General features: G+C 38.5%; 2 protein-coding genes across 2 annotated transcripts; one reads left to right on the forward strand and one right to left on the reverse strand.

Moving 5' to 3' along the window:
* Positions 1–19471: 19471 nt before the first annotated feature.
* Positions 19472–21173, reverse strand: LOC143555012 (oil body-associated protein 1A-like). The gene is made up of 3 exons (XM_077044654.1): positions 21037–21173; positions 19818–20221; positions 19472–19659 (listed from the first exon to the last, which is right to left on the reverse strand). Exons 1-3 carry the CDS (start codon positions 21171–21173, stop codon positions 19472–19474), a joined length of 729 nt encoding a protein of 242 aa, XP_076900769.1.
* A 2099-nt stretch (positions 21174–23272) lies between these two features.
* Positions 23273–26953, forward strand: LOC143555013 (MACPF domain-containing protein At1g14780-like). Its single transcript, XM_077044655.1, has 7 exons — positions 23273–23511; positions 24255–24493; positions 24569–24770; positions 24858–24935; positions 25502–25685; positions 25773–25939; positions 26212–26953. Exons 1-7 carry the CDS (start codon positions 23275–23277, stop codon positions 26938–26940), a joined length of 1836 nt encoding a protein of 611 aa, XP_076900770.1. The 5' UTR covers positions 23273–23274; the 3' UTR covers positions 26941–26953.
* The last annotated feature ends 123 nt before the right edge of the window (positions 26954–27076 follow it).

Genomic DNA, 27076 nt, shown 5'->3' on the forward strand with positions numbered 1-27076 from the left:
GCAAAGATGGTTCTTCTGATAACCTGCAAAACAGACACCGTGAGCTCGTCACTGAGAAGGGGGGGATTGCTCTTGAATATAAATGTATATTAAGAGATTGCTAGAGCAGATATCAGGTATAATATGTAATACGAGATAGTATATGATGATAAGATGATAAGATGATAAGATCATACCATTTGGGGTATTTATAGCCGAATGTAGGTTTCCAAGAAGGTGTAGCCGGCTGAATAGTATTCCTGTTCTACCAACTGTGGCCTACGCACGTGCCATGCTGGTAGTTGGTGGGTAGGCAGCGGCTGACAGTGACCAGGCCTGCTGTGTACTATTCCTTTTCCACCAACTGCCGGCTATGCACGTGGTATGACAGGAGTTGGTGAGTAGGCAGCGGCTAATAGTGACATACAGTACAAGAGCATGCTGCTCGCCATACTGTTGTCAATGAGCTGTCGTATCTGTGGTCAGATCTTTTGCCCATACCTCGTCAGGTACAGTACAGAAGATCTTCCCGTATCGTACGGACTGGCTTATTTGGGCGGGAGTATTCCCCCTCCCGCCTTTGTGCGGGATTGTTCCCGGCTTTGCTCATTCCTTCAGGTGACAACTGAATTATTGAGAGCTAAGTGCCTTGTGCGTGTAGCCTTGCTGCGCGGGTGGCCTTCACTGATGGCTTGTATCCGCAGCTGCGGGAACAGGCAGAGTACTTCACCATTGGGAGGCATTTCCTGCGGGAACAGCTTGCGTACTGCGCGTAAGGACGTCACGTCTCTGAGCATGGTGGGTCCTGCGGATCTAGTTGGTTTCTGCGCAGACGTCTCTCTTCAAGGTGAGTCTTGCGGGTCCAACTGGGCTCTGCTGGGACCTACCTCTTCAAGTCCCCCCAGTCCAATGTTCTTCTCATGAATGTTTAATAAAGTGAGGTGAACTTTTGGACTTAAGCAAAGGGTTTTGAAAAGGGTTTAGTTTTAAGGTTTTCCATGGGGATTCTTCCAGCGGAAGTCCTTATGTCACTTGCAGAAATTCCCGACTTTCCTGCTTGATCTTTGGGTATGATGCGGGTAGGTCTGTAACCTCCTCGCAAGTCAGGAGCGTTGAGTCCCACTTGTGTGGATTCTCCATGAGGTTTTGTTAGTTTTGAACATAGTGATCAATTATGTTAAAACCACCAATTCCATCCTGGAGCTTCAAACAATGTAGTTCTCGACGTTCCCGCTATGCGGGGATGTTATTCCCGTTTCCGCAAGCATTGCCCAGAAGATCCTTCTTGGTTTCAATTCCCTGCGGAGCGCTAGGTATGTGAAGGGTTTTGCCTTGACACTGTACCCGCACTCGTCTTACGGTTACTTTACTTCCAAGGTATTCCTGGCCTCAATTCCCTGCGGGTGCTAGGTATGTGAAGGGTTTTGCCTTGACACTGTACCCGCACCCGTCTTATAGTTACTTGGTTGCCAAGGTATTCCTGGCGTCAATTCCCTGCGGGTGCTAGGTATGTGAAGGGTTTTGCCTTAACACTGTACCCGCACCTGTCTTACAGTTACTTGGTTGCCAAAGGAAAGGGGTATTTTCCCGCTTACTTTTGAATCTTTTTGAATTTTTTGAAATTCGAAGAGTTGGTGAAAGGATAAGAACAGTCCAAACTGCTGAAACGTCGTGCGACGGTTTCTTCTGACTGTGTCAGGACGTGCAGGAAGTTATGGTGACGTGACAGTACCTGGTCATTCCAGACGCTTTTTCAGGCGCGTGGGCGCGATTTTTCGGGCGCGTGGCCGCGAAATTAATGGTACGCGTCCTTTCAACAGCTGTTGCCAGCTTGCTTTTTGCCACGTGTCATAGTTTCATTGCACCTTCGATTTCTCTCTCTTCCGCATTAAATTCATCGCATTAATTGCGATTAGTATATAAAGGGGGAGAGGGTTCTTTGTAATCCACACTTTCACTTTTCTCTTCATCTTCAAAACGATTTCCGGCGAATACTCACCTTTTCAGTCGAGCATTCTCTTGAAATCGTTCTCTTCTTTCCTACCTGCAAGATGTCTTCTCACGATCTCGAGGCTACAGCCCAGGAGGCTGGGGTATACGCCGATGACAAGAGTACTGCTGGCGAGTGCCAGTGTGCTCTGCCTGTCGATCTATATCAGTACATCGTCAGGAAGTTCATGCTCGAGTCTCTCGAGCCTGAGTTTCCTGAACCTCATCAGACGGTGTATGATGCCCCCAGAGGCAAGATCGGGGTATATGCTGCATTCTTTGTCTATGGGAATCTTAGGTTCCCATTGACAAAGTTTGTGTACCGTGTCCTAGAGAGGCACGGTGTACACCTGACCGAGGTGCACCCGATGGCGATCGCGAAGCTTCGCCACTTCGAGTGGGTGTGCCGGATTCTGGGCATTGAGCCCTTCGTCGACCGCCTGATGACCTTCTACTCTTGGAGGTGCATCCAGGGGTGGTAAACCCTGATAACCCGGATCAAGGGTTTGAAGATTTGCGCAACCGAGCGCAGTCTTCGTTCATGGAAGCGGGAGTTCTTTTTCATCTCCGCTCGCGCCATCCCCCTTGCCATGAAATTTAAGAATGGGCAAGCTCTCCCCAGCCTTCACGCCTCCAACTACCAGGAGGCGGAATGGTTTTCAAAGATTTCCCGAGTCCAATCTCCGGTTTACCGGTTTGCGGAGTCCGGGATGGTGATGCTCGGGATGAGCCGGGTGTGGAAGGATGCGGATGCGCAAAAGATCCCGATCGTCCTCGAATACGGTTTGAACTCTGTTCCTTACGGTATGCTCTGTTTACTTTGTTTATATAGGTTTGTCTTCTAACTGCTTTTCTTTTATTTCAGAGGGGAACGACTTGCAGTCGCTCCTGTATCCGCGGGAGGCTGACAGTCCCGCTCGGATGGGTACTCGTGCTCTAGTTGAGAACGAGTTGCCCATCCTTGAACAAACGGCGGATCGATTCGTGGAGGTCTACCCGCTAGGCCACGAGATTCTGAGCGCCAGGCGGCCAGGTAAGGCGTTATTCAACCCTCGGCCCCTCAATGCTGAAACCTCTGCTGGAATTCCTCTAATCTTATGTTCTGATGAGGAATCCGCAGATGGTCCTCCGTTGGTGCGGAAGAAGAAGGCTGCCGGCGGGAAGGGGAAGGAGAAGATGGCCTCCACTGCCGATCCGGTGCCTCGGTCTGACTCAGAGGCCGAGAGCGAGGAGGTGGCGGGGAACCCCGGTGGTGATAAGACCACTGCTCCGGAGGCTGCGACGACTGTCACCTCCGGAGAGCCCAGGATGACAACGGTGAGCGGCGTGAAGAGGCCGGCTCCATCGGGTTCATCCCCGCCTGTCCGCACTTTTAGGCTCAAGAAAACCAGTAAGTACAAACTTTATTTTTAACTTCATAGCTTTCCATCATTAATACTTATCTTCTTTGTGCAGGCGTGGATGTTGACGCATTCCAGGGTGGAGCGGGGAGGAGTACCTCCCCGCCCATGACGGTAGGCTTGGTCAGCCTACCTGAGGCGACGACCCAGGCGGCTGCGCCTACGCCTGCTTCCGCTGGTTCAGTTGCTCACTCCGTTGAGCCAACTGTTCCAGCTGTGATGACATCACCGCCGGCCGTCAGTGTCATATTTACCGCATCTTTCACTGAGCCGGCGGTTACTTTTGCTGCGGACTCCGCAGCGGCGACCGCGGCGGCCTTCACCATGCCTCCTCCGTCATCGGCAACGACGGCCGATCCTTCAGGTATGCATGGGGCTTCTCGCCAACCTCTGCCTCCTTCCCATCTACCTGACCTCTTGGACGGATTTCCCTTGGGTTCAGGTGATGGGTTTGGCGGCTATCGGCCTGTTATTGACCCTACAGGTGCGTAGGGTTCTTTTGGCCTATTTTTTTTTTTTTTTATACCATCTTTTCCTAACTGCTTTTTGTTTTTTGCAGTGTCGGATTCCAATGAAGTGTATGTTCCACGATGGAACATCCGCCGAGGAACAACCCTTCGCACACCTGTGGAGTGCGTGGAGTGGGCTCGTCACGCAGCTCCCAGTGGTGCGTTGGGGGAAGCCATGGCTAGCTACCAGGAGGGTAGGCTAACCAATGAGCTTCGGGTTCTCCTGGCCCGGATGCAGCCGCGCGTCGAGCTGCTTTGTCGTGAAAACGACAAGTTAAAAGCAGCTCGCATTCAAGAAGTAGCTCAGGCGCGGGCTGTCCGGGAGGAGAATAGGAGGCTCTCCGCGGCTGCTGCGGAGAAGGAGAAGGCGTTCAAGGCCCTTGAAGTTGAAGTTCAGGCCCGTCTCGAGGCCCGTTCCAAGGCTGCCCAAGCTGTTAACGAACAGCTTCGGCTGGCTAAGGAAACTGCTAGGAACGCAACTGAAAGGGCCACCAAGGCTGAAGCTGTTGCTGAGCCCCTACGCCTCGAGAATGAAGAACTTAAAGCTAAATTAGAGGCGCTCCAACAGGCTCATGATGCCTTGGCGATGGAGGACGCGAAGAAGCTCCAAAAGATCCTGGACCAGAGGGGCGTGCTTGACCACACTGAGCGGAAGCTAAAGGGCGTTGAAGAGGCTGCTGCAAAGGAAGTGTTGCTTTCCAACCTCAATAAAAGTGACGCCGAACGCGCCTGTAACCAAGCTCAAGCCGCCCTCCAAGAAGCTCTGGTTGCCAAGGAATGGCTTCTTCGAGAAGCGTTGTCTCAGGTAAGCTTTTCATGTCTTTACGCTTTTCTTTGTAAATAGAGAAGGTTTTGATACTTGTATTTTTTCTTTTTTGTAGGTTGTGCATCGGGTCTTCACGGAGACGTCTTATGACGATGCTATGAGCGCAGCCCTCAACGCTTCTCATGAGGATGGGGAAAAGGCCGGCTTCCTGCTTGGTCTAGGGTTCGTTGAGAAAGGCATCCCGCCTTCCAACTTCCCTTTATTTGATGTGGATACTGAAGCTGTATACGACCAAGCAGTGAATCAGTATGCCGCCTTCCCGCATCCGGTGGTGGAGAAGGTAAACGAAGTTGCCGCTGCTGATGATGGGCTAGCTATCCTTAAAGCTTTCCTTGAACCGCCACGCTCTACTGATGGTGCTGGTCCAAGTGGAAGTGGCCCTGAAGCTTGATCCTGAAGATCCCTTCCCACTGTTAGGATAGGTTTAGCTTGTATAGATTTATATTCTTGTAGGCGGGTAGTTACCCGGCCATTCTTGTAATGAATATTATGAAATATAAATCTTTATGCGGGTAAGACCGCTATTTTTACTGGATTCCTTGCTTTATAAACGTTATATGACTTGCATACTTTAGTTTAAATTAGCAATTTTCCAAGTGTTTAGAATAAGTTAACCTTTGAACATGGTAGATAATAGGTTGAAGTTTTGCTTCCTCTTTCGTGATTGTGCGGGTAGGACCGTCACTTGCACTTAGTAGGATGGCTAAACTTTACCTATAACCGACCTGCGTGGAGGTTTTCCTTATCTTTTTAGAAATCTTCTAAGTGTTTAGAATAAGTTAACCTTTGAACGTGGTAGATAATAGGTTGAAGTTTTGCTTCCTCTTTCGTGATTGTGCGGGTAGGACCGTCACTTGCACTTAGTAGGATGGCTAAACTTTACCTACATCTAACCTGCGTAGAGATTTTCCTCATCCTTCTGTTAGAAATTTTCTAAAGTATTTTGAATAAGTTAACCGTTCGACGCGCGGTTGTCAATAGGTTCGGTTTCCTCTCATGATTTGTGCGGTTAAGACCGGCACTTTCATTTAGTTGGATGACCAAAGTTTACCTATGACTGACCTGCGTGAAGGTTTGCCGTTTTTTGGGTTTATGCGGGTTTTGCCGCCTTCCCCACGCAACGACTTTCCATGTAATTATGCGGTGAAAACCGGCATATCAGTGTTGAATAAATTAACCGTTCGACGCGCGGTTGTTAATAGGTTAGTGTTCAGTTTCCTCTATCATGATTCGTGCGGTTAGGACCGGCACTTTCATTTAGTGGGATGACTGAACTTTACCCTTAACTGACCTGCGTGAAGGTTGCAGTTTTTTGGGTTTATGCGGGTTTTGCCGCCTTCCCCACGTAACGACTTTCACACTTATGTATGCGGTGAAAACCGGCATCAGTGTTGAAAGTTCATAAAAGTATAAATGTAAAATCATCAGCGTCGATGTTCTAAGGAGAATCATTTCCATTAGAAGTGGCTCTGGGCCTTTTCTTTACAAATTTGGAATTGATCTACATGCAAACTGTGTAATTGAGCTCCCTTCCATGTTGTTGGGATGGGAGTGCCATCGAGCCGATATGCACCTGGTTCGGGATCTCGTTGTTTACGCAGTATGTAGTCTCCAACATTGAAGCTGTAATTTTATTCGTGTTTTCCCCAACTGGGGTTCTACACGCATCAGCCTGCTCATCGTTCATTGCGCCACGAGGTGCGCGAGCGTCCCATCTCTGACAAATGCTTTGACCATGTCCTTTACGTCTGTGCATTCTTCAGTGTTGTGGCCTTTTGTCCTGTGAAAGTCACAGTATTTGCTCCGATCAGCATTGTGACGATGTCGGATTATTGGAGCCTTTAGCCATGGGAGCTCCTCAGTGGCGAATATCTCGGTGACGCTTTTGGTGGGTGGCGTCCATCTGGAGTTCTGGTTCGACTGTACGTTATCCCTTCCGCCTAACCGATGTTGCAAGCCGGATGAGGTGTCAAAGTTTACCCTTGACTGCCAAATGCCTAGCTTCCGCTTTTTGTTTAGTCGGGCGGTAAGGACGTTGTCTTCTCTTGTTTTCTGGGTGTAGAGGTTTGTGCTCTGGGGGAGATCTCTACACAGTTGCTTCTCCGTTTCCGCAAAGCGTTTAGCTGCTGTCATGATGGCATCCCATGTGGATGGCATGCCATCTTTACCCGTTAAGGTGCGGATGAGCTCTGGGTCGTTCGCGCCGTGGATGAAAGCAGCGCGAACAAGATCTTCGCTAATATTACCCAAACTTAGCTTCTTTGAGTTGAAGCGAGTGATGAAGTTTGGCAAAGATTCATCTTCCTCTCGAATGCATTTTAGGATTGTCCATTGCTCTTTGGTATACTTTCTTTGTTGGCTGAAGTGTTGGCTAAATTTTTGCGGGAAGTCTTCCCAATCGTAGATGTGGTGGACCGGTAGACGATCGAACCACGCTCTAGCTGCCCCAACAAGCGTCATTTGGAACATGTAACACCACGTAGGTTCCGTCCAACTACTGACGGTTGCCCCCGCTATGAACCTGTTCAAATGATCGTCTGGATCAGATATACCATCGTAAGTGCCGATGTTGGACATCTGTTTGGCACTTTTCGGGACGATTGCTTCCGCAATATCCCTTGCAAATTTGGACGTTCCGGCCTTTGCAGCAGTTGGTGTAAATGTTTTCGAGAAGTCACGTGGATTTCCACCTGTGTTTTTTGGTTTGAAGGTTTCTTCAAAATGCCTTCTCGGTTGGGAGTCTGTTTCCTTACGCTTCCCTTTCGCCCTATGACGAGGGTTTGCGTCACTATCGGATTCCTCCGAATCATTGTCCCAGTACTCTCCGAATTCGTCAGCCTGTTGGACGGAACGCAAGCGTTCGTCCAACTCAGCTTGGAATTCTTTTTGACGTGCTTCCGCCCACGCTTTAATTTCATCGAGTGTTTGGCGGGGGAGCCTCGTTCGTTCTCTCTCTAACCGGGTATCGGTGAATCCCAGTGAGCGATTATTTACTGCACTTGCCCCAGCTTGGGTAACTGGGGTAGTGTTCGTAAAATTTACTGCACTTGCCCCGGCTTGGGTAACTGGGGTAGTGTTCGTAAAAACTGTGTAGTCGCCGGTATTCCCCCCAGTAGCTGGGGTTGTGGTTACCGGAGTTTCTTTAACCATCTTTCCAGAAGTTTGAAAAAACTGAAAAGAAATGAAGTTCTAGCTTTTATGCACGGATGGCGCCAATGAAGAAACACTAACCGGACCCCGGGGCAGATTACGGATAACCTGGGGGTTAGATAGATGTTTCCCACGAGGGGTTAGACCCGGCAAAGATGGTTCTTCTGATAACCTGCAAAACAGACACCGTGAGCTCGTCCCTGAGAAGGGGGGGGGGGTTCCTCCTTGTGACCACCCTCCGGCGTGAGAATCAGACTAGATTGCTCTTGAATATAAATGTATATTAAGAGATTGCTAGAGCAGATATCAGGTATAATATGTAATACGAGATAGTATATGATGATAAGATGATAAGATCATACCATTTGGGGTATTTATAGCCGAAGGTAGGTTTCCAAGAAGGTGTAGCCGGCTGAATAGTATTCCTGTTCTACCAACTGTGGCTTATGCACGTGCCATGCTGGTAGTTGGTGGGTAGGCAGCGGCTGACAGTGACCAGGCCTGCTGTGTACTATTCCTTTTCCACCAACTGCCGGCTATGCACGTGGTATGACAGGAGTTGGTGAGTAGGCAGCGGCTAATAGTGACATACAGTACAAGAGCATGCTGCTCGCCATACTGTTGTCAATGAGCTGTCGTATCTGTGGTCAGATCTTTTGCCCATACCTCGTCAGGTACAGTACAGAAGATCTTCCCGTATCGTACGGACTGGCTTATTTGGGCGGGAGTATTCCCCCTCCCGCCTTTGTGCGGGATTGTTCCCGGCTTTGCTCATTCCTTCAGGTGACAACTAAATTATTGAGAGCTAAGTGCCTTGTGCGTGTAGCCTTGCTGCGCGGGTGGCCTTCCCTGATGGCTTGTATCCGCAGCTGCGGGAACAGGCAGAGTACTTCACCATTGGGAGGCATTTCCTGCGGGAACAGCTTGCGTACTGAGCGTAAGGACGTCACGTCTCTGAGCATGGTGGGTCCTGCGGATCCAGTTGGTTTCTGCGCAGACGTCTCTCTTCAAGGTGAGTCTTGCGGGTCCAACTGAGCTCTGCTGGGACCTACCTCTTCAATCGAAGAATAACATTTCACCCTTAGTCACTTACTCGCTTAATGATACGTTAAATTTGGCATCTTTTGACAAAATTTAAACGTATATAGAAAACAAAGTCAATCAATTCCCCTAATGAAAGTTGATGCCGATCATTAGATGTGCAAAGAAACTTCAAATGAGTTTTGTAGAACAATTGGAAAACTTAATTAGCATAGTGTAAAGTTACCGTTTAAAATAATAATAATAATAATAATAATAATAATAATAATAATAATAAAACGAGAAACTTACCGTAGAAATAATCATAATCAAAAAGCAAGTTAAAGAATATTTAAAAGTTGGTAAAGGAGTTAAGCGTCAACTGGCACATAACACTCTGTAATAGTACTGGCACTATTTGTCATAATACGACTCAATCATTAACCCCAGTTCCATAGGGTAAAGTGTCTGCTACTTGCAAATCACATTATTTAAAAAAAATGATTAATAGACTTAAAAGTATAATAATGTGGATTGAATAAAATATCTAATGCTGTATTTCTCTATTTTTTTTCTTGATGATTGTGCAAGAAATTTAATATTTTTAACTTTATGGGCATAAAGGGTCGTACCAACACCCAGACACCCTTTTTACGTTCTGTATAGGACTATACCGTGTGTGTGAGGGGGGGGGGGGTATGCGGGACCCTATACGTCCCATATAACCTTATACGAGGCATATTCATGGGTATTTTTAGCAAAATGGGGCCGTGCCCTTAGAATTCCCATGTATAAAACATCTTAAACCTTTAAATCCAATTTTTTTTATCCTTCTTAATAGTATTTATCCTTTTAAAATTTAGATTTTGATAAACTCAACTAGTGATATAATAAAACATTACAGTTTAGCTTATGTTTGCCAATTTTTTTATCCTGAACCATCAAAAACCTAACCGAGCCATAATTTACCTTTAAATGGGTTAACATGGTTTCGAAATTTACTTATTAAAAAGCTTCATGAGTCGTCTTTTAAATAAACAAACAAGTATCTCAGCACCTCTACCGATTCAGAGGTAACTTTCAATGGAATCATTAAGTGACTACCAAACAACCTTTACAGTCTTGCATGTATAAGTGTTTCATTCTAAATGCAAATAAAACAAAGATAGAGCATTTAAAATGAGACAAACCCGTATAGATAATATGTTTTTTAAACTTTATTTGTCTGCAAATATTTGAAATAATCATTTTATACTTTAAGATTAACAAGAATACATTATATGATACAAAAGGAATATAATTGCTTTTTGATTGTCCAGTTTAAACATACATGTTTTATGTTGAAAGCGGTGTGGGGGAATTGTAATTTTATTGTTCTCTTGTTCTTTTCTTGTTTAAAATAAGATAAAAAAAAATATTAGTGGAGATAGGAAAGATCAAAAGGGATAAAAACAAATCTAAAGGGTTCAAAAACGATAGGGAAAAGGAATCTTGGGATGGAAACTAATGTTAATTTTATATTCATTCTTTTCTTTTAGATTAGTTTAAAATAATAATTTATTTTATATTATTTAAAACTAAAAGATTTTGTTATTCTACTCACAATCAATCAAAACAAATAAAATTACATTAAATACATATTTTAAAAAGAATAAAAGCATCATCTTATTTATAAACTAGGTTAGAACCCGTGTGATACACGGGCTTGTCAAAGTTTAGATTAAATTGTAATTATCAACAAATATACAAAAACATGATCCCGTAAACCTCGAGGAAAATTAGCGAATAAAAGGAATGCAAAAAAGAAATAACATATTACAATATCCGTTCATGCATGTGTTGAACAATATTCGTCATTGAAAAAAGAATTTCTAAACACTAAAAATGGCTATTGAATTTACGTACAACAAATCGTTTACCAACAAAAGAAATTGATGAACCAACCTAATGATCCACTAGAAAAAAAATAAATGAAAGCCAGATAACATAATTATAGGGATCTCCATATAACATAATTATAGGGATCTCACGATAACATAATTATTGGAGTGTTTATCTTTATCCTAATAAAGAATTTTATAAATGATAGGATTAAGAGCATTCACATTAGCATCCGTATATTTTCTTTTAAAATTTATTTCTAATAAACTCTAAAGGAATGGGCTCGGTTCAAGGCGGGCCGGGTTAGGGCATGTTGATTTAAAAACAACAATTGAAGAGATAAAACAACAAAATAATGATTTTTTTTTTAAAAATCACACTTGAAATTCAGGTTAGAATTTTTTTTCTATCGAAGCTGAAAACCAGAACCAAATTCAAGAAGTTTAAAACTGAAACAAAAACCAAATAGAATTTGGGTTGATTAATTACGAAATCCGGATATACCATATTCTGCACAAAAATTTTTGAACCAGGAGAGCAAACATTGATTATGAAGTATAAAGATAATATAAAAAAAATATGATGTGCATAAATAACTTACAAACAATTGATTGAACCTGTATCAAATGTTAAATACTTCAAAGCCAATAAAAACACTTGAATATAATTGAGTATCCACATGATTTGAGGGAGGGGGGGGGGGGGGTTGACATTTAAGCTCAGGCTATATGGGGGTTTTTACATTTGTTATTACCCATGTTGCAATTTGTGCAAATTTAGCTTGTACCAGTTGTTGATGAGACTTACAAACAAAATGAACTAAATTTGCACAAACACTTTAGACCTTAGATATGAAAGTGACAAAGTCAATCATTATAACTTAAATTTAGGTCAAAAGGATAAGTTGACCCGAACTCATTTTTCTAAGAAATCATATTGACCCGAACCAAATTGATGTTTTTTTAAAAACGACCCATTTTGACGGTAACTCATTTTGCTAAGAATCCATATATGAAATCTGCAACTTTGACCCGTTTAGCATGTTGGTCAAACTTATTCCTTATTCTTAATGTTGACCTTCTTTAACATATATTTTTCAACATTATTAAATTATGTTATCATTGCAGCTGATAATCTGATCTGGGTTGTGATAACTTTTAAAGTAGATATCCAAACACCCGCATAGTAGGATTTATTAAATGAACGACAAAAAGTTAAATGAAAAAATAATTACCACGTTACCAGGTGCCGAGGGTCAGCAAGCATGGGGGAAAAGACCTCTAACAATAAGTGATAGGCCCTAATGAAAAATAAATAACATTAAGCTTCTAGTTCAAACCAGTTTACCTCTAAATTGTCAAATAATACATGAATTAGAAACATCATACCTAACTAAATGTCTTATGGTAGATTGTTTACAGTTCCTAGCGTCACTATGGCTACCAGAGATGGCTGAGTTAACTGGATCAGAGATCACTCTAAACATCCAACCAACAACCTATACACAAGTATCTCATAAACGATACCAATAATAAAAATTATATTTAACAACTAAGGAAATAATATTAAACAAAGTTACTATGATTCTTGGCAACACTACGATTCTTGATGACAAATTTCTTTAATTTTTACTGCTGCTACCAGAAACGATTGAGTTAACTCGAGATCAGAGATCACTCCAAGCATCCAACCAGCAGTTTCATCACCGCCTACAACCTATACAACCTATACACACATATCTGATAAGAGATAATAAAAATAATAGTGAAAACAAATAAAAAATAATGTGCATAAGGCGCATGAGTTGGATCTTAGAGATTGACAATCAAGATTCGTACCTAAGAGTGTCACACTCACTATCAACAAAACAAATCATAGTTTTTATTTCAGAAATCAAATTGTATACCTGAAAAAAAATATATATTCATAATACTTACTAATAGTGAAAACCATTTGCTATAAATCTATAGCTATACTATAAAAATTGATTAACAAATATATGTTCAATGTGGGGATGGTAAAGGTTGATGAGCAATTCCATTTCGGTTCACAATTCATCAGATTGCAAAACTCAAAGAACACTATTTAGGAAAACTGACAAACAAAACTTTCTCAAGTATAGCTGATGAACTATAAAAAATAAAATAAAGCTTCGATCAATTCAAATGGGCATAAATTAATGATCGATTAAGGGCACAAATCAAAGATCGATTGGATAATAAAACATTATTACTGCAAATGAATCTTCAAAATCAATTTCAAAGGTTTAGACTAAAGAGTACCCATACCTTAATAGTGAATCCAAGAAAGATGGTGGAACGGAGCCTGAATAATATATTGGAATCTGTAAATTGAATTGTATAGTTGTAAATAGAATTAGGGTATAAAATCATCATAGAATTAGGGTTGAATTTGTAAACAGAATCTTTGAACATAAGCATAAGTTTCGACATCAGATGAATCAAATTAGGATGCAATCGGATCACATATGAAACGGACTACCCACGAATCGATTTGTTTAACAATGACATCAGATGAATTGGATTACATATGAATAGGGATGAATATGGTTTGTACAAAGGATCCCGCGTAGTTAGTTTATATATTTATTTTGATTAATGAAAAAAAAAGGAAAGATTACATTATTAGGAAAAAATGTCATGTGACAATTTGAAGCTCTTTGATGAAAAACATGAGTTTGATGAAAAATCCATTGTTTTGTTATGTAGAGAGATTTGATTAATGAAAAAAAAAAGGAAACATTACATTATTAGGAAAAAATGTCATGTGACAATTTGAAGCTATTTGATGAAAAGTAGGAGTTTGATGAAAAATCCGTTGCTTCATTATATGATTGTACATTGTTAAAACTCTGTCTTTTTCTTTTTTATTGAGTTATTGGTGAAAAATAGAACAGAATATTATAATGTAGATAGAGTTGCTTGTTATAATTTCCCGTAGCTTGGTTTGTGTTAGCTACTTGCCTACTTCTATGTTTACACTGGGTTAATTCTCGCTTCTTGTTGGTATTAATATAATGTTGTCATTAGGAAAAAAAAAATTTTGTTTCAAGACAAATGAAGTACTTACCACATTAGCATCCATGAAGTTGAAAAAACTGTGATTGTTGATGCTCTCATTAAATATATTAGATTTTCATAAAGTGAAAAATTACAAAACAAACCTAACATAGGACAAAATCCTCTTAAAAGATAAACAAACTCTTAAAAGGAAATAGTATATATGTTGAAAAAGTTTAAGAACGAATCCTAATAATAACAATTAATAACCGTTCCTTTTGTTAAATATAACAAATGGAGTGTGATATTTTCCTAATTAATTGCTAATGCAATGCTTATATAAACCTCTTTTAATGAAATGTGAGAAACTTGATGAGCATTATGCTATAAATGAAGATATGTATCTTCAAATTTTAACATAAAATGAAAATGTGAAACAAATATTAATAACTTTGAAAATGTGATTTATATCGGAAATAGTTCATGTAATTTAAAGTTATATATTTGAAAACGGAAAACATATAGAAATTAGAATATAATCTCTATCTCTACTATATATAATGAAGGATTGAAGGACCTCTTAAATTTTAATTTAAGAGGTCCAAACAATTATTCAATATGTACAACTTTAGAATGCATATATTTTTAAAATTTGGGGACATTAATGTCTTACTCAACACTTATTAACCGTAACTTTTAATTCTCATTTTATAATTACAATAATTATCCTTTGATAGTTACAATACTCTTTAACTTTGGATAACTTTTGTAATATCTAAAAATAGTTATACATTAACCCCCTCATCTTTATCCAAAAACTTGACAAATTTATTTATTTTTTTTGTTTCCATCTATATCTTTAAATATATCATGTTTCTAAGAAAATACGAGCCTACCATTACGACGTTCTTATTTTTGTCGACGCTTAGATATAAAAATTTTTCAAAACCGATGTGTAGATTATAATGTACAAGTCAATGAAGCATTAAAATACAACTTAGATATGCAACTATAAACCCAAAAATATTTTTTCATTCTTTTTCTATAGTTACAATAATTACCCTTAAACTTTATATAACTTTTGTAATATCTAGAAATGGTTACACATGCAACCCCTCATCTTTATCCAAAAATTTGACAATTTTTTTTTGGTTTACCTTTATATCTTTAAATAAATTATGTTTAAAAAAAATAAAACCTACCATTACAACGTTTATATATAAAAAATTTTCAAAACCGATGCGTAGGTTATAATGTATAAGTCAATAATTCATAAAATACAACTTAGATATGCATTATAAACATATAAAGTGTTTAAACGCATATGCCCAGGTTCTGTTTTACTTTATCAAATTTAAATTTATAAAACCACTCATCCCATTTATGCAATTCAAATTACAAAATCAAAAGAATAAAATCAACTCCAACCAATGTTTTAAAAACCAGTTTTTTACTCATACCAGATTGAGCAAAAAAATTGTACGACCTATTGAATCGGGTTATATTGGGAGGTTCAACCGGTTGAATAGTTTATCTTATAATTACCTATAAATGCAACTTGAACTCTAAAAATAAACCAAAATTAAATGATCCCATAATAAAAAATAATTCAAAATTAAGTTAATCCATATTAAAAATAATAATAATACAAAAGCACTAACTTTTAAAAAAATAGTTCTAAATTTATACGTTTAAATGCTAATTGTTGGGTTAAAAATAATTTTGAAAAAATATGGGCCGAAAATATCAAAAATTTCTCAGACTTAAAACCGGTTTGCCGGTAAAAACGAGTATTTTAGAAAAACCGCCGGTTCGATATTCGAGCAAATCAGCCAAAAATATCGGGCTTTAAATTCCGGCTTGTTGTGCGAAATCCTGGTCTTTGTAAATAATGGTCCTACCAATTAAATCAAAGTAAGATCTTAGAGCATTCCCGATAGCTTCTTTATCTAAATCTCTATAATTACACTAAAAAACACTATATTTTATCTCATATACAATTAAAAAATAAATATTTTTACATCTTTATCATTATCTTTTTTCTTTACTCTACTCATAATCATTTTCAAATATATTAAAAAATAACTAGAGGGTGAATAATATTCCTCCAAATTTACTTATCTCTTTATAATTTTCTCTCTTCTCCACTCACAACCACTTACAACTCTTTAAAAGAATTTAGAGAACTCTCTCAAATAATCATATAAAGGAGCTATTGTGAATGCTCTTATGGCTAAGTTCAAAGTAATGAAAAAGGCCAAAAACATCTCAAAAGAAAAGGGTTCAAGCCATTTCGAGTTAATCTGAGCTGACTTGATTTTGAATGAGCCAAGCTCAAGCTCCCATGTTCAGCTCGCTTAAAATTTCGATCTTGAGCCGAGCTAGCTCGACATGTATTCGAGTTGAGCTCAAGATTGGCCTAGCTCGTTTCGGCTCATTTACAAACCTATATACACGTATCAACCGAACCAATTAAACAATTAACATAATAAACTTTTGTAAAATATTACACGATTAAGAAAACTAACATAAGTATAATTGCTATACACTATATCACGAGAGGATTGATAAACTAACATAAACAAGTGTCGCATTGCAAATCGTTGTCGCCGCAGTATCGCGCGGGTTTCATACTAGCAATAATAAATAAGAAGCATATAGATCTAAAGGTGGCGTTAAGCCGTTAATCATTGAAGTATACCCTAATAATGTTTTGACCCAATAATTAACCCCCTTAAACACAATTTAATATTATTACAATTATAATTTTTTATTAGACGAACACGAATTACTATGCTTGTCGCCGATAAAATAATGATTTGTATCTAACAGTATTTGAATAAAATAATGATACGATTTAAATAGATTATGTTTCTATGTGGCTAATTATAATGAGTTTTAATAATAATGTACTTTTAATGATCTGTTTATGTGATTACATTTAATTTTTCCAGCTAAGGTTTCTTTAGAACATCCAAGATGTTATAAAAGAAAAAAAAACTAGTAAGATAGCCAAAATTACACATTACAAAATACAAGAAATAATAAATAAAGAGGACGGGGTGATCAACGAGGTCACCTCCACCTTGCTCAACCGATTTACATGCGAAAATATCACCTTTAGCCTAGTCAAAACTGGTTCGTTAAATCTTTTTTCAAAAAACTCATAAGCCACGTCTTTCAAGATGATCGGACACGAGACCCACATCCCGTAAATCATCAATCCATGTAGATGATATTACTTAAGTTTGCATTTAGAATACCTAACGTCTCTGATTTAATCTTAAGAGAAAATTACTGTTTGCGTCCATGTGGTTTTAAGGCGGAGGTATGAGTCCTCGAAAATTTTTTTGAACTGGTTGAGTCCCCATAGTTTCAGAAACGAACCATTTGAGTCCATGCCGTTACTTAACTTTCAGGGTAAACTTTAATTTTACTGAAATCACAGGGACTCAAATTGTTCGTTCTGAAACCACAGGGACTCAAATTGTTTGTTTCTGAAACCATGGAAACTCAACCAGTTCAAAAAAATTTTCGAGGACTCATTGCGTCTCCGTCCTAAAACCACAGGGACACAAACAGTAATTTTCTCTAATCTTAATTCTTAACCAAACAAATAAATAAACACTAGTAAATAAACAAACATGTTATCTTATTCTTGTGCATTTATCAAGAAAAAAAGTGTTTTCCTTTTTGTTTACTTTCGTTCTTTAGTATTCTAAACGAGCATAACAAAATTAGAGTATGAATTCAACTCGTGCATGTGAAGAGGTGAAGTACATGAGCCTAGAGCCTCATAAAATTAACTTGAGACGCCTGATAAGCTAAAGCTTTTTGGACTATCTCTAGTTGAAATCGTTTGGTTGCTTTCGAAATAGTTTGTACCCGCTTTACTAGTACGTACTATCAATGTAATTCATCTTCATGACATGTAAATGAATAGAAACTAACCAACCATAAGGGACAGATGTATACGAATATCAATCAGTGAACTACACGTGTAGTCATAAACATCAATGATGAGCAAAAATAACCATCAGTTTATATTTGTTGATTTAACTATATGAACAGCATATTTTGGTCATGCACGTTTATTTATTAAATAAAAAAACCTCAACGAGTTTTTCATCGACGGTTTAATAAATGTTTTGTTACTTTATGATTCTAGGTGTTCGTATGTTTGGGCATCATTAACCATGTACAACCATCATTATCGGTCTTTATGATACCTCAAAACATTTATACTTAAAAATTACACAAAACAAAAACTGATTAAAAGATCTTATAAGCATCCTTGACACATTTCAATAGTTTGCTACTAAATATAAAAAAGAAAGCAATGTGAAATGAAAATGATGAGAGTACTTGAAGCATTGAATTTCGCATTACTTCCATGCGAATCAAAGAAAGATAGAAATGAGTGGAAAGGGACATGATAGGTCGTCCTTAAAATGCTTGTCGGAATATACAATCAATCATATTGAAGTATTGAAGTGAACTTTCCGATGTGTCCCATCGTACCAAATCACAAGTACATTAACATCAACATCGGTATCATTGTTAGGAAGTAGAACGGTATATCATACTGAACAAACTTGAAATCAGTATTTGGTATTTGACTTATAGATTTGTATTTGATTGGTGTTTCCTTGAATGTTTTCTTTTGCAATTCAAGTCTACATAACCAAAGCTTAGATTGCGCATAAAATATCTAAAGCATATACTAAAACAAGATTTTCCGTGGTTTTATTCTTATAATCAACAAACATTACATGTAAGTGTAAACGACTAAACGAGTCAAACATTGAGCTTAGCTCGCGTGCCTAGTAAGTTTTATATTAGAGTGTAAACGAGTCAAGGTCTTTTTCTAAACCTCGTGAACGAGTCAAACAATGATCTAAGCTCACGTGACAAGCTGTATCAGGGGTGTAAGCGAGTCAACTAGTCGAGCTCTATTTTTATTTTTAAACCTTGAGCTTAGCGAGCGAGTACAAGCGAGTCAACTAGTCGAGCTCTATTTTTATTTTTAAACCTCGAGCGAGTACGCATCTATTATCTACCAACTATATATTATTGCATGTGAATATACGACACTTACTATATTATTATGTAGTGCATTATATAAAAATCGCTTAACACGATACAATTAGACTAAGAAGATTCACGAACCCCTTTCAGCCCAAAGCTATTTTCTGAAATAATTAAATGGATCTGGTAAATGATGAACCCTTTTGGGCTAACCAACCCATTTAGATATGAAGCCATTAGCTAGAAAGTATTGCTTACGTTTCGGCTTTATTTTAGACCCGTTTTTCCCTCAATTTACCCGGCTTTATTTTAGACCCGTTTTCCCCTCCATTTACCCGTTTCTAGCCGAAAATTTGAGCCCCGTCCCGTCTATGCTAATTTTTGTTAATACTTATTTTCGTCCACCCGTCGACGTTTATGGACGTTTATGTCGAGAGCGTTTTGTCCAAGTTTCGCCACATGTGATTATAGTGTGTTTGGAGGCTTGCATGAATTGATTCACTTCCAAGTTCTTGATATACGTGAATTATTACACTTTCCTACTTATTCTACAGAAATCAGAAACCACATTAAACCTACGCATACTGATCTGATGTATGGTAATCTTGATAGATTCATAGCATCAGCATCTTTATTCTAAAACTGAAAAGACTTGGAAAGGGGCCAACTTCAAACAAAAACCCTAGGAACAGATGGCGGTGGGTTGGACGAAGGCTTGCAGTCAACCTCCCGTAACACAGTTTTGAGCCCGACCCCAGCTGCGTTCGCTTTCGGGTGGATTCCGTGGGCTAAACCCTCCATGTATGCCCTGTTCTCCCTTTCCTTCTGGAAGGACACACCATACTTAGACTCCACATCTGCAATCAATCACATCTGCAATCAATCAATATAATTAGTATCAATTCAAGTAGCTTTTACATTTGGATTTTCATAAGCTAAACCATAACTATTTAACCGATAGTAATGGGTGACGACAATGTAAGCAACACCAATTCATATTGTTAGGAAACAATACCTTTAGCAAGGTTAGGGTAGAGTTGTCCATCTCGCGTTAACGCCATCATCACCTGCGGTAACCCAAGTGGCAATTCATCGCCTCTATCCACCTGCCAAAAATGAGTCGTCTTGCCGTACGTTTTCGCCACTTTCTCCAAGTCCTTTCGTTCAACCGGACCAGGAACACCAGGAAGGAAAAGCACACCACTCTTCACCTCATACTCATGGCTATGCCACAGCGGTTTCTCCTCATCAGGCAGAGTTAAAAACAATTCTTCCGTCACTAGATACTCCACCCCGATCAACCGTGCATCGGCATCGGGACGGTCGTAGATCAAACACTGCCTCACTTCATCGTTCAGATGACCGCAGTAGTGATGCGCTTCCACTTGTCGAGTCATGTCATCCGCGTAAAAATGAAACCTAAACCAGAATCAATCAATGGAATCAAGAATTATTAAATTCATAATTTTAAAGAGTAGCGTTTATGCCAAACATATATAAAAATAAACATACAACAAGCTGTGTCGCTAACATTTTTCTTTTGATAGCAACACAAAAGTTCTTTAGAAACTACTTTCATAAATCTTATGGTCACGCATGGTTGTAAAAATCGTGCGTAGCATCGATTAACAGTTAGTCGGTACCCAACTAGACTGCTAACCTATTAGGATTATAGTCACTATTTGATCAAAATCAGTCAAAAATCAAATATCAAATATTTTATATATAAAAATCGGTATATAGATGTATTTTTAAAAAATACATATAAATGATTAATTACTATTAATCCTACGCTCTATTCCACCACTCGATTGGTGTCTAGCGAGTTCTATAACACTTAAGAGACACGATTAATAATACGTAAGGATGTCTTTGAAAAGAGAGGGGGAGGGGACGTTCCCGGCCAGGTCACCCAAGTTGGCTCGAAATTTTTAAAAACCATATACGTATATATGAACAATTCTTAAATTTAATTCCATTGTAATAAAAAAAAATGTGTGCAAAGCTCAAATCATAACCTACTATGCTCATTTAAAATTTTAATTGTTTAAACTCAATAAAAAGAACTTTCGTATAAGGCCCAAACTTTTTTTGTTTCTTGGGGACGACCCAAATAATACGATTGATAATGTAAATTCGGACATACGTACTTTTTGAATAAGTATATAGTTTTTTAAAAGGTATACTTTATAGATCTTGGGATCACACTATTAATAATGTAGATTTGGACTTACGCGCATAGGTGTTGGTGGATCTGTTTGGTTGGTCCGAAGGATTGGATGGTGGCCGCAGCGGTGTCGACGATGGAGGTGCCGATTTTGGTCTTTTCTCCGGGGACGTCGTTGTGGACGGATGCCTGAACGGGGTCCATTTTTTCAGTCGAATGATAAGTGAGGTTGATGGATGGGCTCTTACTTCTTAAAGCTCGAAGAGTGTAAATGACTAACTGACGTTTGTAGTTTTGGTTTCACAGGTGGCGTGTTGTGTTCGCCACGTGGTACGGGACGTGTCTAGTGTTACCTTAAATAGTAAAGCGGTCAAACAACTGTGTTTTGCTGACTCTTTCCTCGGGAATTGTCGGGAGAGATAGACACGTGGAAAGAATGTGACACGTGGAGACCGGTTTACATGGACAAGTTGTTCGAATCTCATGGAAGTAAGGGCAGTGCACTAGTGCAGTTAAGTATCCAATAATTGTTATTTACATAACCGAGAATGTTACTCTTACTCTATTTAAGTATTTTTCATTCATTCACCTTCTCCACTTACCTAGTACTTGTAGGGTATATAAAATAAACAACTTTAAACACCATTATTACATTATTATCATCATCTAAGGATTTCACTAATTCAAGATCGAGTTATTAACAACGGAGTTAGATCTATACAATATACTTACTTTATCATAATATTCTTTTAAATATGTTTAATCTTAGGATTTGTGAAGTTTTGGGTTTGGGCTTAAATACGCAATAAAGAGAACAAGGGCTTGGGCTCATATTTGTTGATTGTTCGCTAAAGTAGTGATTCATGGATTGATTCGTTTATCTTAATACATTTTTTAAAGTATGTTTTATGTCATAAATTAAAATGAATGAGTTTTTTATGACATGTTTTAAAAAGCAAACCAACATTAAATTTGTAGTTATGTGTTTTTTTTGTTATAAATTTAAAATTTTAGATTATAAAATTAAAAAAAAATCATTAATGAATAATAAAAATAATTGGAAACCATGAAACATAGCATGTTTATGTAAACACGTGAAAACTCGTGTGTGTTCTAGTTTATATATTTGTCAGTGACACGATTTGGGTTGGTGTCGTGTTCAAACTCGTGTTGATGACTTGAAAACCTTATATGTTACAATTAACAAAAGTAATAAGCATATGCACTTATATGATTTTAATAATAGTTTATTAAACTGGTTCGTATTAGAGGGTCACTTCAGTCTTCTTTGGAGTCACAAGCGCATAATAAAAATTATCAACCTCAGTGAAAATTAATTTTGAAACGAGTTAAAATAAAAAAGTTGAAAGGGCTAAGTGAAATAATTAATTTAATTAATAATCTGAATATTTAGAGTTATCAATTAGTAAGGTTGTTTATCTTATTAGTTTTTTATTCTAAAAATCAGGAGTTCGAGCCGTAGTATGTTTAGGAAGTTAACTAGTATAAATAGATGGTTAGAGTTTGAAATAACTGTGTCAAAAACTATAATAAAAAGAATAGTCGATATTGAGATCAAATTATATTCGTGTTCTTGGATTGATTTCAAATAGTCCTATTCACAAGAAAAACAGATGATTTTGATCCTGTGACTCCTTAGGTGTGCATCGAATGTTATAACAAAAACCCTATCGTCAAACAATCTCAAAACCAAATTACGTCCTTTCGTATTAAGTTGCCTTACATTGACGTAAAACAAAAGTGATAATAAACGACAAAGTTTAATAATAGGCAACCTACCTTTCCAAAAATTTTATAAACAACCCTTTTGATCTTACTGCAAACGACAACAATAAAAATAATATAAAGTTGACCATAAGTCACAAAATATACAATTTAATATTACTTAAAATAATAACACACATTGACTATTCTGCTTGGCCGGTCCTGGTCGGTAGGCGGTGATAGCGAAAAAGTCTTCACAGCGCCGTGCAGTTACAACAGTCGCTATATCCACTCTTTCGTCGCAATAATAATAAAATAATAAAAAATATAAAAACGTCTAACCTACCTCCAATTTCTGCTTCATTTCATTTCATTTCATTCTATTTAATCAGCTTATACGTCCTTATCATCACCATAATCAACCCATTCACACTCCATTAATATTATTATTATACACACCAATTCAACAGTCAACACTTTCTTTCTTCACCGGTTTATGGCTGTTAATCCTGTTCACTTATCATTTACCCTAACATCCTAATCTGACGTTAACAATATGGCGGATTATTGTAACCAGCCGATGGAGGTTAGGGCTTTGGAGTCGCTAGGGTTAGGGTTTGACCTCGCCAGTGATTTCCGATTGAAGTTTGCCAAACGCTGTCCTGACGGCGGCCGCCTGGTGGAGCTGGATGAGTCCAGGAAGAGAGACATTGTGTTTCCGGGAGGTGGCCCCACTGTTTCCGGTGTCTGTGAGGATATTCGGTGTGATAAAGGCGATCGGATTCGGTTCAAATCGGATGTTTTGGAGTTTAATAAGGTGATGATGAATCAACCGTTTCGTTAAGCAATTGAGTTTGCTTTGTATAGTTAGGGTTTACTTTTTGATATATTATGATCAGTTGTGTTTTTTGGAATCTTGTGAAGTGTTATAATTATAAAGCAAGGCAAGTTGCACCATGACTTACTCAACTGTTGATGAACTTTAACTTTCCACAAAAAAAAAAGAGCTTATACTTTTGGTTCATAATACTACTCAGACAAGTTTGGTTCATAGTGCCTTTAATTTCTAGTGTATTTTTTTATTATGGTTCGGTTACTGTGTTTGTAGCTCAATTATGAAGTTTTGAAGCTGAAATATGCCGGCAATAGCTCGGTGATGGTAATTGGTGTCCCAAGCTCAGTTATAGACACTTGCAGGATGAATTTAAATGTTTGAATCTAGAAACGTAGGTATAAAAAGATGGAAATAAAGGTATTAAATTTGAAATAACACAAACACACAAAGTTCGGTTTGGTTTTGGTTAAAGTCGGTTAACGAAGACACATTAACCGTAGCCATAATCAAATGGTTAGTTAACAAGATTCACTTGGCCATAACCGGTTGGTTTTGTCGATTATGATTAATTTTTGGTTAATGGTTCGGTTTTCGGTTATGGTTCGGTTTTTGCTCACCTGTAATACTAGTTCTACTTGTACCTTCTATGATCATGTTGATCATCAAACTTTCGTATTTTGTTTTTATCATGATCACTATAGTAATTGCTGATGTTTATCTTTCAGATGTCAGAGTTACTCAATCAAAAATCATTAATACAAGGAAAAGTGCCATCAGGATACTTCAATGCATTATTTGATCTAAGTGGATCATGGTTGAATGATGCAACCGATGCCAAGTATCTTGCTTTTGATGGCTATTTTATCTCTCTGTATTACTTGCACCTAACATCTTCACCACTAGTACTTCAAGAAAGTGTGAAGAACGCTGTTCCAACTACTTGGAACCCGTTTCTACTCGCTAGGTAAATATGTTTTACATTTTGAGTCTGAATTAAAATAGCCCGTTTCACTGACCCGTAACCTATCTGTTTATTCAGGTTTATTCAGACTTATGGCACACACATTATCGTGGGGATGGCTGTTGGTGGTCAAGATTTAATATGTGTTAAACAGAAACCATCGTCCACTATTTCTTCTGCAGACCTTAGAGGATATCTGGATGATATTGGAGATACTTTGTTTTCAGATGGGAGGAGTCCTTCTCTAATCGATATGAAAACAAGAGATGGCAAACAAAACGTAATTACATCTTTAATTTTATAGTTTTTTTATAATATGTAGAACTATCTTCTAAGTTTTATATTGATATCTTCGGCTCTTTTTTAGGTGCCAGAAGTTTTCAGTCGTATGTTGCAGCCACACACCAAGCAGTTCACCAACATTACAGAAACTTCAAGCAAGGATGTAAGTTAGAAAATGTAGATGGTTTTTTTTAGAGTTAATTAGTCAAATGGTGCCGGTGGTTTGCCAAACGTTTTAGGTTTGGGGCCTAACTTTGAGAAGTAACAAGTTTGAGATTTATGGTTTCAGTTTTGTAACATTTATAGGTACTAAGTACTAACAATAGCATTTATATTATTTATGAGGGTTGATCGAGATAGTTGTGAGATAAATTGTTTGAGATAAGTGGTATTATAATAAATGCCTTTTTATTTATCTTGTCTTAATTTTTTTAATGATTAAAAAAATGAATAGGAATAGTGTTAAGAATGACTAAAATACCCTCATGTACAAGGGTCTTTTCTTTTAAAAATAAACACAAGTTAGTGTTACAAAACTAAAACCAAAAAGTGTTACAAAACTAAAATCGCAGTTCCCATTACTTGTTACTTTTCAAAGAGTCAAAGGTCAGCGCCAAACTTGTTACTTTTGGCAAAGCACCGGGACCATTTGCATAATTAACTCTTTTTTTAAAAGGAACAGTTTTGACCCGTTTATGGACCCGTGATGCTTGGTTTATTTGAAAACAGGGCATTACAGTTATTGAGTGTAAAAGAGGCGGTGATGTATTTTCAGACAGTTATTCAAAGTGGCTTCAAACAGTTGGTACTAATCCTGAAGCGATGCTTTTCAAGTTTGTTCCAATTACTTCTCTTCTTAACGGGGTTCGTGGAAGCGGTTATCTCAGCCATGCTATTAACTTGTATTTGCGGTGTAAGTTATTTAAATAATAATTTTGTCGGTTCAAGTTTATAATTTATACTGACGTAACCTTTTAATCTTTTGTTGTTAATCATGCAGACAAGCCTGCTTTAGAAGACTTGCAGTATTTCTTGGAGTTTCAAGTTCCTAGACAGTGGGCCCCTTTGTTTTGTGAATTAAACCTTAGGCATCAAAGGAAAAAAACCTCGTGTCCTCGGCTTCAGTTTAGTTTCTTGGGCCCCAAGATATACGTTAGCACGACCCAGGTATGCCATATGCAAACGAATCGAATGATTTATATTGATTATTGTGTCAAGTAAGTTGAAAGTGATTCTGTATTTCGTATATTATATTAAAGTTATGTTAATAATAGGCTCAGGAGCCTGGTCAAGCTTGATATGTGAAGCTTGGGCTCGAGCTTGTTTTAGGTTTGCCCGAGTCGATATTTTAGCGAGTCGATCTCTAGTAGCTCGGAGTAACTTGGCTTGTTTATACACTTAACTTTGGCCCAAACTTGTTAACATGCATTTTTTTCCAGGTTTTATGTGACGAAAAACCAGTGATCGGTCTCCGTTTATTTTTGGAAGGGAAAAAAAGCAATCGATTAGCAATGCATTTACAACATCTCTCTAGTCTTCCAGATACCATAGCACACGCCCTTTCAGAATCCACCACAACCCGTAGACCGTCTCAATGGCGGGGTTCTGATGAATACGAGCCTCGGGCCCAAATTCTTGAACCAGTCAGATGGAAACGATACTCAAGTGTGTGCTCATCGGTAGTCAAACATGACCCAAACTGGTTAAAACAAGAGCCAACCAGAGGCGTGTATATTGTAACTGGTGCCCAGCTTGTCATCAAAGGAAAGTGGCCTAAAACCGTACTACACCTTCGGTTACTATACACCCACCTGCCTAACTGCACCATTCGTAAAACTGAATGGGCCAGTGCACCAGCGGTGGCTCGGAAATCTAGTATATTTACCAATCTAAGCTCGACTTTTAGTTTCACACAGCGGTCTGTTGCTAATGCACAGAAGCAACAGAAGCAGTCCCCAACAGTTAACTCGGGTGTGTTTACTGATAGCCCACCAGTGCCGGTCCGGTCCACCAAACTGTGCAAGTTTGTGGACATGGATGAGGTGGCGCGGGGCCCACATGACTTGCCAGGCCATTGGTTGGTTGTTGCGGGTAAGTTGGTTATCGATGGTGGTAAGATTGGGTTGCATGTCAAGTTCGCGTTATTAGATTTTGCTCAAGAATCGTAAGCGCGGTTTTGGTATATAGTGTTGGAGTTTGCCATTCTTGTTATTTTGTGCACTGCTTTAATGCAAAACGAGCTAGACTGGTTAATTTAATAGGTGGCTGATGGTTTGGTGTAGATAAACGACCTCCAATTTTGGT

This window comes from Bidens hawaiensis, unplaced genomic scaffold (genome assembly GCF_021521415.1).
Source record: "Bidens hawaiensis isolate Kalapana, Puna unplaced genomic scaffold, B.hawaiensis_p1.1 tig00017943_1, whole genome shotgun sequence".
NCBI classification, from domain to species: domain Eukaryota; kingdom Viridiplantae; phylum Streptophyta; class Magnoliopsida; order Asterales; family Asteraceae; genus Bidens; species Bidens hawaiensis.

Bases quoted from the DNA above. Each gene is read 5' to 3' on its own strand.
- LOC143555012 (XM_077044654.1), bottom strand. From the start codon at position 21,173: ATGGACCCCGTTCAGGCATCCGTCCACAACGACGTCCCCGGAGAAAAG. The intron at 20,222-21,036 runs GTAAGTCCAAAT...ATTCTGGTTTAG, and splicing joins ATCCACCAACACCTATGCGC to GTTTCATTTTTACGCGGATG. The intron at 19,660-19,817 runs GTATTGTTTCCT...GATTGATTGCAG, and splicing joins CTACCCTAACCTTGCTAAAG to ATGTGGAGTCTAAGTATGGT.
- LOC143555013 (XM_077044655.1), top strand. From the start codon at position 23,275: ATGGAGGTTAGGGCTTTGGAGTCGCTAGGGTTAGGGTTTGACCTCGCC. The intron at 23,512-24,254 runs GTGATGATGAAT...TTTATCTTTCAG, and splicing joins ATGTTTTGGAGTTTAATAAG to ATGTCAGAGTTACTCAATCA. The intron at 24,771-24,857 runs GTAATTACATCT...GCTCTTTTTTAG, and splicing joins CAAGAGATGGCAAACAAAAC to GTGCCAGAAGTTTTCAGTCG.